At 51.3% G+C, this 10049-nt stretch overlaps 1 protein-coding gene across 1 annotated transcript; it reads left to right on the top strand.

The window, feature by feature from the left end:
• Positions 1–602: 602 nt before the first annotated feature.
• On the top strand, positions 603–8366 carry LOC142427375 (serpin B8-like). Its single transcript, XM_075532634.1, has 6 exons — positions 603–778; positions 2686–2823; positions 3898–4015; positions 5228–5370; positions 7187–7339; positions 7881–8366. Exons 1-6 carry the CDS (start codon positions 611–613, stop codon positions 8283–8285), a joined length of 1125 nt encoding a protein of 374 aa, XP_075388749.1. The 5' UTR covers positions 603–610; the 3' UTR covers positions 8286–8366.
• The last annotated feature ends 1683 nt before the right edge of the window (positions 8367–10049 follow it).

Here is a 10049-nt window from a genome sequence, read left to right as displayed (position 1 = left end):
ACATAGTCATGTCATTGTCCCCTGTCAAGTTTGTTAATTAACTCTCCCACTTTCTACCTTGCAGCAGTTTTATGACACTGTAATTGGGACCCTAGCACCCATCGGTATTATTTTGTCTTATTGAAAAGTCAGGCCAAGGGAGGCCTGTTTGTTTAGAACCCGAGCCTTCTTAGGTACAAGGGAGGTTGGAGCACCCAGCTAACCAAGGCATGACTTCCAGCCCTAGTTGATCATCGAAGGGGTTGGAGGGAAGGGCACAGACTCCCTAGCCTTGTCTGGCTCCTAGAAGGCCCCATAAGTCTTGGTCCCTGGCCGTATCATTCCAGCCTTGCTTTTGTAATTCAACCTCCTTCTCAGACTCTGACTCACCTGAGAAGACCCTGTTTACTTTGGGCACACTCAGGTCTTACAGCAGAACCTCCTGTTCCCAAGAGCTTCAATGCCGTCACATTGGTAAATTCCCATTTGCTGTGGAAGGTGGGTCAGCTGGTTTCTGAATAGGGGCCTCCTGGGGGGCCACCACCACTACGGGTGTCCATCCTGCCTGCGATTCCGAGGTGGGTGAGGACTCAGGTGTTTCTGTTCTGTGCTTTTGCCCAGGTCTTCCCTGATGGAGCATATCTGCGAAGCCAACGGCGGTTTTGCCATCCGCCTGTTGAAGTTTCTGGGCAAAGAGTCCCCGAATGAGAACTTGCTCTTCTCCCCTATGAGCATCTTCTCAGCCCTGGCCATGGTCTTGATGGGGGCGAAGGGGAACACCGCTGCCCAGATGTCCCAGGTATGCAAATGAAGGACAGCATATGCTCTGTTTCCTGCTCCCCCCAAACCATCTGTCCCCCAGTGATTCAAGGTGGGCCTCCACGCATACCTAGCAGAGCAGCACTGTGCCCCAGAAGATTTCCACAGCTGAGTGTTTAGGAACTACATCACCTGGCCTGTTTTCTTTGGTACCTTTGGGTCAACTTCAACCTCTAACCTTTTGTCTAGCAGCTCCATAGTGTTAACGCATCACACTACTAGAGACTCTGACTGCCATTAAACAAACAAACAAACAAACAAACAAACACTGGTATCGAGCTAATTCTGACTCAGAATTAGCAGGATAGATACAACTGCCCCTGTGGGTTTCTGAGGCTATGAACCTTCAGAGGAGCAGAAAGCCTCATTTCTCTCCTTCAGAGTGGCTGGTGGCTGTGAACTACCGACCTTGTAATTAGCAGACCAACACCTGACCCACTGCACCAGCAGGGTCCGCATCCTATTTCCACTGAGGTGGTCTATTCCGACCTTCAGCCCAGCTGATGGCCTGTGAGTCTGAGCAGGACAACGTGGTGATGGGGGAGGGGCAGGCATGGGAAGGCAGTTGAGAGCTGCGAGGCTGGCCATCTCCTTTATGGGAGAAAGGAAGTCGTGAAGTTAGTTTTTCACCTGTGAAACATTTTCACCTCGGCTCTTTCTTGTATCCCCTGGGCCTTGTTAGGTTAATTCCAACTGCTTGAGGACCAAAAGCCTTAGTTTGAAGACCCTTAAAGAGATATATGGGCACAGTGGCTGCCACAATGACTCAAACCTAAGACCATTGTGAGGCGGTGCAGGGCTTGGCAGGGCTTTGTTCTGTTGTACACAGGACCGCTGTGAGTCGGAACTGACTCTGCAGTACCTGCCACCAAAAACATGGTTTCCCTCTGTCTCCCGCCCCAGTTATCCTCTCTGTGCCTTCCTGGCTTGGATAAACCTGCTAGCTTAGTGGTAGCACCTGCGGGCACCTTCCCTTTCCCCACAGGCCCCAGATCAGGGGTGCAGTTTGGGTTCTCTCAACTGTGGGATGCTGCTGCCATCTAGTGGCTAGATGGCAGAGGTGCAGCGGAACAGCCTACCAGGCACAGGTTTTTGTGGTTAGTGGCCACAGAGCCAATTCTGACCCATGGCGTCCCCGGACGGGACCGAGGAGAACTGCTCCATAGATTTTTTTCTGGGCTGTCCTCTTAACCAAAGCAATTCTTTCTTCTACTGAGATTATTCGAACTGCCAACCTCCAGGATAGCTGTCTAACACAACCCTTTACCACTCAGGACAGACTCTATAACAAACAATGATGTGACCCCAATAGAGCTCTAATAGAAGCCCTGGTGGCTTAGTGGTCATGCATTTGGCTGCAATCGGCAACATCCACAGATCAAAACCACCAGCTTCTCTGTGGGAGAAAGTCCGGGCTTTCTACTCTAGAGTCTCAGAAACTCACAGGGGCAGTTCACCTTGTCCTATAGACTCATGCATTTGGATTGAATCCCCCCTCTCCCGCTCCCCATGGACCCTGGTGGTGTAGTGGATTGTATACTGGACTTCTCACCATAATTTCAGCAGTTCGAAACCACCTGCAGCTCTGCTGGAGAAATATGAGGCCAGCAGCTCCTGTGGCGATTTACAGCCTCAGAAACTTACAGGGCAGTTTTATTCGGTCCTAGAGGGTCTCTGTGCTTCCGAATGAACTCAATGCCAGTGAGCTGGTTTTATTTGTTTAGCTGACAGTGGGGATAAGTTTGAGTCAGCCCATGCTGGACATTTGCCAAGACTCACTTTAAGTTAGGGACATATGATGCCCAGGTCAGAGGCTAGTCTGAATGCAGCTCTTGAGGAGAAGGACAGAGGGCGAGGCTGACTGTCTGCGTGGCTTGCTCTCCGCAGGCACTTTGTTTAAAGCAGGACGGAGACATTCACCACGGGTTCCAGTCACTCCTCGGGACCATCCATACACATGGTGCCCAGTGCTTGCTGAGAACCGCCAACAGGCTCTTTGGAGAAACAACGTGCAATTTTTTGTCAGTAAGTCTGGTTTCACCCTGGATGGGAAGGATATGGAAAATGAGGGATTACAGAGCAGCCGAGAGCTATTGATAACTGGCTTCCTTAAGTATGTGCTTAGAGGGACGCTTCTGCAGTTCTTCTTGCGCTTTAAGGTTGCTTCTGCCTGATGACTTTTTAAAGATCATTCTTACTGGTTCTGGCACATGCTTCCCTGAGGGTATCTCGACGTGTCTCCACTTGCCCACCCTCCCACACCCAAGCCTTCTCCCCCGATTCCCATCACTGCCTGACCGCGTGGCAAGCTTGCTGCACAACAGAAGCTGGGCCAGCCTTGCCGGCACTCAGACACCACTTCTGGCTATTCTTCCGGTTCTGATGAACCCTGGGCATTCCGCTAAGGTCTGTCGGATGACCCCTTTCCTGGACGGCCATTGCGTGGGCTCGGTGTTGTTGGCAGTGCCTGCACTGCCATGCTCCTGGCTCCCTGTCTGCCCCGTGCTTGCTGCCCCTTCCTTCTGTCGCAGACCCACACCCTATTGCTGCTGCTGCCCGCTGCTGGCAAATGGGCTTTCTTGTGATAGAATCTCCTTGTGAATGCATGCTCCTCCAGAGTCACTTAATCCGTGACACCCCACCACGTGCAATATGTGAATCCCAAAACAGCCCTACTATGTCATAACCTGCAAGATGGTGCTGCCCTGAGGTGCAGTCTGCCATCTGGGGGAGCCGGCTGTCACCGGCTGGGTGTTCGTCCATGAGATTCTGATACCTCCCCTCCCTGGCTGCAGCCAGGGTGCTAACCCCGGATGGACAGACAGAGGTCAAGCACCCCACAGGGCCAGGGGCAGAGCAGGGGCTCCACAGTGTTTGTTTTTTAATAGAAGGAGTCTTCAAGTGTAGCGTGACCTGTGCAGAAACACATACACACACACACACGCGCGCGCAGAAGGAGAGGGTGGAGAGAGAGAGAGAGAGAGAGAGAGAGAGAGAGAGAGAGAGAGAGAGAGAGAGAGAGAGAGAGAGAGAGAGAGTTTTCAAAGTTATGGCAGCCCCTGTGGAATGGGCGCCAGCCCAGCCCTTTGCTCCTTGTAGGCCTTTAAGGAATCTTGTCAGAAGTTCTATCAGGCAGACTTGGAAGAGCTGTCTTTTGCACAAGACACAGAAGAATCCAGGAAACACATCAATGACTGGGTCGCAGAAAGGACTGAAGGTGAGTGATTTAATGACCCAAGGCTTTGGAGGTATGAGGGAGCGAGGCAAAGGTCGACTGGGCTGTAGCCTCTGTGGTCTGGATGTGGTGGCCTGCTTACCAGAAGCCTGTTTACATGTTGTTGACTATTGGTGTTCACTGGTTTCCTGCCTGGATACACAATTCTCTTGGGTTTGTCAGACCATGACGTCTAAAAACCATGTAAACCTCAGGCACTTTGTCTTATGAACGGTGTTGGACAGTTCCTGAAAAATGGCTTCTCTTAAAAACACAACCCCAAGCTTGCTGCCATCATGTTGATCCCCACTTCCCCCAGTATGCTTTCGAGGCTGTAATCTTTCTGGGAGCAGACATAATAATTTTCCTCCCCTGAAGCAACTGGTGTGTTCGAACTGCTGCCCTGGTGGTTAGAAATTCAACATGTAACCAACTGGACCACCAAGGCTCCTTACACATCGTTGTTGATCCCTGCTTATCTTCCATCTGGGGCGCACCTTACCATGCTCTGAGGACACAGTGACATGGATTAAATCACAGTTTAGAAAGGACATGATTCCCTGTTACCCCCCCGCCCGTGGTTATTTGGCTAGCTCACCAATTTCATCAGCGGCTGTCTCCTCCACTCTAAGTGCACGATGGCTGGGGGCTGAGTTTGCTTTCACGGGTGACTCTCAGAATAGAAACTCTGGCTAGTTTCTATGGTCACCTGTCCAGCTCGTGTATATGCCACCTCAATGATTCCCCACTACAGAGAGCATGAGGACCAGGCGTTTGCATCTCCTGGGTTGAGGAACTACCATGAAATAACCAAAGACCACCTCCACAAACCCACTGCTCTCAGGTTCCTTCTGACTCAGGGGGGCCCCGTGGACCAGAACAGACCTGCCCCATGGACTTTCCAGGGCTCAGAATCCTTATGGAAGCCTACGGCAGATCTTTCTCCTTCAGAAGGCTGGTGGGTTCCAGTGGGAACCTTCTGGCTAGAAGTTGAGCCCCTTTAAACACCACCACCACCACCACCACCACCACCACCACCACCACCACCACCACCACCAAGTCTAACTCCCATTCATTGATCTGGCATTTGACGGTGCAGCTAGAGCCCCACTACACTGGCTCCACCAATTCCACTGCTCCGCCACCTGCTTCAGGTAGCTCGCCTTTCCACTTTCACTCCCAAATAGCAATCAACGTCTCCTGTATGTTTTAAAGGGAAGATTTCGGAGGTGCTGGGTGCTGGCACTGTGGACCCCCTCACGAAGCTGGTGCTTGTGAATGCAATCTATTTCAAGGGGAAGTGGAAAGAGCCCTTCGACCAGAAGCACACCCGAGGAATGCTCTTTAGAACAAGCCAGGTAGCTCCCCTGCCCTGCTCCCCCCCCTCGTTGGCAGATCTACTGCCTCGCTCCTAAGGTAAGGAGATGGGGAGGATCTTACTATTTATTTTTTTTCTGACATTTTCTGGGCATGCCATTTGCATATCGTACACTTCAATAGTTTGATTGTTAAATCATATCAAGGAGAATTGCACAATCATTACCACATCAATTTTTTTTCTTTTTTTACATTTTATTAGGGACTCATACAACTCTTATCACAATCCATACATATACATACATCAATTGTATAAATCACATCCATACATTCCTTGCCCCAATCATTCTCAAAGCATTTGCTCTCCACTTAAGCCCTTTGCATCATGTACCACATCAATTTTAGAACATTTCCCCTCCCCCTCCCCCATAGTTATATCACCTTTAGAAGGAGTTACACAATCACAGTCCATTCTGATGGTCTCCCAACCCCCTGGCCCCACCCTGGCGGAAGAATTTAAATGAAAAAAAATCTCAATTTCTTCATCCATTTTTGAATGAGAAGTCATGACCCCTATATATCTTTTATTTGGGGAGAGGGGCCAACAAGTCAAAAAACCCTGTGGTATTGACAGTTCTGTTTTCACATCCTTGAGCAATTCATTTTCTACTTGTAGTTATTTTATGTGGGTTGGAGTTTCTTCTAAACCCTGGAAACAATTGAGGGACGTGATCAAGGCCTAAAAGCCCAACCACAGCCGTCATGTCCATCCTGACTCAGGGGGGCCCTCTAGGTCAGCAGTTCTCAACCTGTGGGTATCAAATGACCCTTTTACAGAGGCCGCCTGATTCATAACAGTAGCAAAACGACCGCGACGAAGTAGCAACGGCAATAATTTTATGGTTGGGGTCACCACCACATGAGGCTCTGTGTGAAAGGGGGAGACCAGTATCGGCAGGACACTGGAGAGCAGCCCCCAGTCTGAGCAGCGCAGGCATCCACCATATTGGGCAGGGCCATGGCTGTTGTTTTGTGACCAAAATCACAACACCGCGGGCAGCACATTCTGACTGCTATGCAGTGTGGGCAAGAGCCCTGGCTTCTATCAGCCGTTCCCAAGCCACAGTGAGCTCATCTGCAGCTCTATTTCAATGTATGAAAACGCCTACAAATGTTAGGTGGGGCTGCACAGCTGGTCAACATTTCCTTACACCTCTTTTTGAATGGGCTCATTCTTAGGGGTTGGTTTCAAATTTGGCCTCCGTCAACCTGATCATAGCATGTTGCTCAAAGAAAGGAAAGCATGAAATACATTTTATGTGAGCTTTAATAACGACTGTCCCTGTGCAGCTTATCAAAGTCCCTTCCCCCTGAAAATTGAAGTCATAACCAACGATAGAACTGGGCCACATTTTAGGAATAAAAATGTAACTGCGGTTTGGTTCATCTGGTTTTTGTCCTAACGGTGCATTCAGTCTGAAGGCCTGAGTATGACTTAATTCTCTTCTTAACTTGGAGAAATGCTTTTTAACTGTAAGGTTCACAGGCGGCGCCTTTTTTAATGCATCCTCTTAAAAGCAAAGATGCAAACCTTCTCCAAAATTGTGTTGAGCGTTTTATGCCGTTGCTTGTGACAGCCTATTGTCTCTCCTGGTCATGCTGGGTCTGCCGAGACAGCGGCATTGCGCTCAGTACAAAGACAAACGGATGAGGACTTCACATGTACAAGCTGCAGCCACAGCAGTAATGATGCTCTCCTATCGGTGCCGGGAAGTTCTTTCAGTTAGACGCGTCTGCAGTGTGGTAGACCTGCCTCCCTTTTTCAGGAAGCTCACTCGAATCGTGCCTTTCCATCAGGGGAAGAAGACCGTGCAGATGATGTTTAAGCAGGCCAGATTCCGGCTGGGCTACGTGGATGAGGTGCACACGCAGGTCCTGGAGCTGCCCTACGCTGGGGAGGAGCTGAGCATGGTCATTTTGCTTCCCGATGAGGACACTGGTCTCGCTGCTGTAAGCCCTCGGCAGCTGGCTGACAGTACCACATGTCTTTTGGGAACGTGTGCATGCATTTCTATTGTCTATTTAGATGTCATTCATTGGTTCTGGCATTTGAAGTTCGTTTGGCATTGGGTCTTTTGATAAATCTCGGCTTGTCTTAGGTGTTTCTAGTTGTTTCACTCTTGTACACCGCCAAATCTAAACTAACCAAACTTATCCTGACCAAATGAAACCAAATGGAATTAAATCGAACTGAACCCAACCCAACCCAACCCAACTCACTGCCACTGAGTAAATTCTGACTAGTGGGCATGCAGGCAGTGGGCAGAGTGGGCAGTGATGTGTGGGTGGGCACTGTAGTGGGCAAGGAGGGGAGTGAGTGTGAGTGCAGGGAGTATGTGGGTGGGCACGTGGGCAGCAGGAATAGTGGACAGTGAGCAGAATGGACAGTGGGCAGAGCGGGCAGTAAGTGTGCATGGGAATGTGGGCAATGGGCAGTGATTGTGGGCAGTGAGTGCCACCACGGTGTTGAGTTTGCCTCCTGCTCTTGCAGCTAGAAGAGGAGCTGACCTACGAGAAGCTGCGAGCGTGGACAGACTCCAAGATATTGACGCCCAGGAAAGCGGACGTGTTCCTCCCGCGGCTGAAGCTGGCGGAGAGCTACGACCTGGAGCCCGTCCTTCGGGGCCTGGGCATGACCGATGCCTTTGAGGAAGTCAAGGCCGACTTCTCCGGCATGTCCACCAAAAAGAACGTGCCCGTGTCCAAGGTGGCACACAAGTGCTTCATCGAGGTCAACGAGGAGGGCACCGTGGCGGCTGCGGCCACGGCTGTGGTCAGGAACTCGCGCAGCGCCCGCAGCGACCCGCGCTTCTGCGCCGACCACCCGTTCCTGCTGGTCATGTGCCACCGCGCCACCGGCAGCCTGGTGTTCTGTGGCCGGGTCTGCTCGCCGTGAGTCGCAGGCCTCGACACTGTCCACCAGCGCCCTGGCTTCCGTGCAGGCTCTGGGCTGGGTTCTAACGTCAAAATAAATCTGTGTTCGTCAGCTGTGACATCTGCAGTGGACACAGCACACAGGCTCTGGGAACAGCAGACTTGAGGTGTGCAGCTAACGTTGCCAATGTCTGAGACCGTGAAGGTGGGGTTTTGAAGGCCTGCAGTTGCCGGTCAGCCAGGTCAGCACGGCCTTTCTTGTGCTTACTCACTAGGCTATAGCGACCAGTCGCACATAGCCACCCCATCCAAGAGCCTGATTCTCAGTCTGCCTGGCATCTGCCTTTGTCTCGCCCCCTATAGCCCCTTCCTATAGAACCAAAGCCGGGCTTCAAATGTATAGTCTCTGACAGGGATGGAGTGCTCAGTAAGGCAGGCAAGCATGGCCTTCCTGTGCTTGCATAGCAATCTTCCCCAAGACTGGTGCTTCTTAGCTCATCTGGCGGGTCAAAGTGGAAGCCCACCAGGGGCTCTCAAAGAATGCTCATGGTGGCCCTGCTTCTGGCCATGGGCCTGGACACTGGCAGGGACCCTGCTCGGGTTCTGCATCTGGTCACCCCGGACAGCTCTCAGCAGACCCCTGGTGCCCAGACTGGGTCCTGAGCAGCCCAAGAGGGTTGGGAGATGGCAAGAGAATGCCAAGGATGGTGCTGTACTTAGGAAGGGTGCATCTGTTCAATGAGGGGGTGCCTTGTGGGGCACCGGTGCCAGATGCAGGGTCATGCCCTGAGCAATGCAGAGTCAGTCAGTAGCACTGAGGGAAGAGACAGCAAAGAGTCCAGCGGTTTCTGCCTGAGCAGGCAGCAGGAGTGGAGCACCGGGGTCGATACTGAGTTTCTGTATGTCTGTCCAGTGAACAGTTACTTCCATTCCACTTCCCAGGATGGGAGATTCTGATGTACCAAAGGAGCAGAGAAGGCTTGTTCAACTTCAGTGACCCATTGCATCGAATGGCAGTGTACAGACTCCAAACCAAACTCATTGCCCTTGAGTCGGTACCAACTCACAGGGGCCTTGTAGGACAGGTTAGAGATCCCCTGTGGGTTTCCAAGATGGTAGCTCTTTACGGGAGTAGAAAGCCCCGCCTTTCTCCCAAGGAGCAGCTGATGCGTTTGAACTGCTGACCTTGTGGTTAGCAGCCAGCGCACAATCCCTGCCCCACCAGGGTTTCCATCAAAAGTGCACATGCAGCTGCCAATGATATCTTCAGCCAAGAGGAGAGCCACCAAGGCAGGCCAGGCCAGGCTGGCTCTATTCTTCAATGGTTGACTTCTCTGGAATGACATTGGGTTAGAGTAATCCAGCTTCTGATAGCCTGCAGGCCCTGTAGGCGCAATTGAAGGGTGATAATCTATAAAGATTAGAATAAATCAGAGAAGATAGGAGAGAGAGAGTAAAATAAAGGTGTCAGTCACATCCCATAGTAGCATGCTCACCTCCGGGACAGCCATGATCTCAGCAGCCAGGTCCACGCAGAAAGAGAGACTCTTCATTGTCTTTGGCCATTTATAGGTAGCTCTGCATATTCAGGAGTTGCATACATTACAATGTGTGTGTTCACCACAGTAAAGTCCCTGAGCTCACAGGTGAGGAAAACTAAATCCTGCATTGGGCGAAGGCATGAGGGGGGATGGGCGCTATGGTGGGAGGCAATGACAAGAATGTCTGCTTCTGCAGGGAGACAGAATCAACCATGTGCTCACTGTAAGGCAGCATAGCTCTTAGG

Source organism: Tenrec ecaudatus, chromosome 15 (assembly GCF_050624435.1).
Source record: "Tenrec ecaudatus isolate mTenEca1 chromosome 15, mTenEca1.hap1, whole genome shotgun sequence".
Classification (NCBI taxonomy): Eukaryota; Metazoa; Chordata; class Mammalia; order Afrosoricida; family Tenrecidae; genus Tenrec; species Tenrec ecaudatus.
The sequence above is the reverse complement of the archived record's forward strand: the minus strand, read 5'-3'. Positions and strand labels throughout refer to the sequence as shown.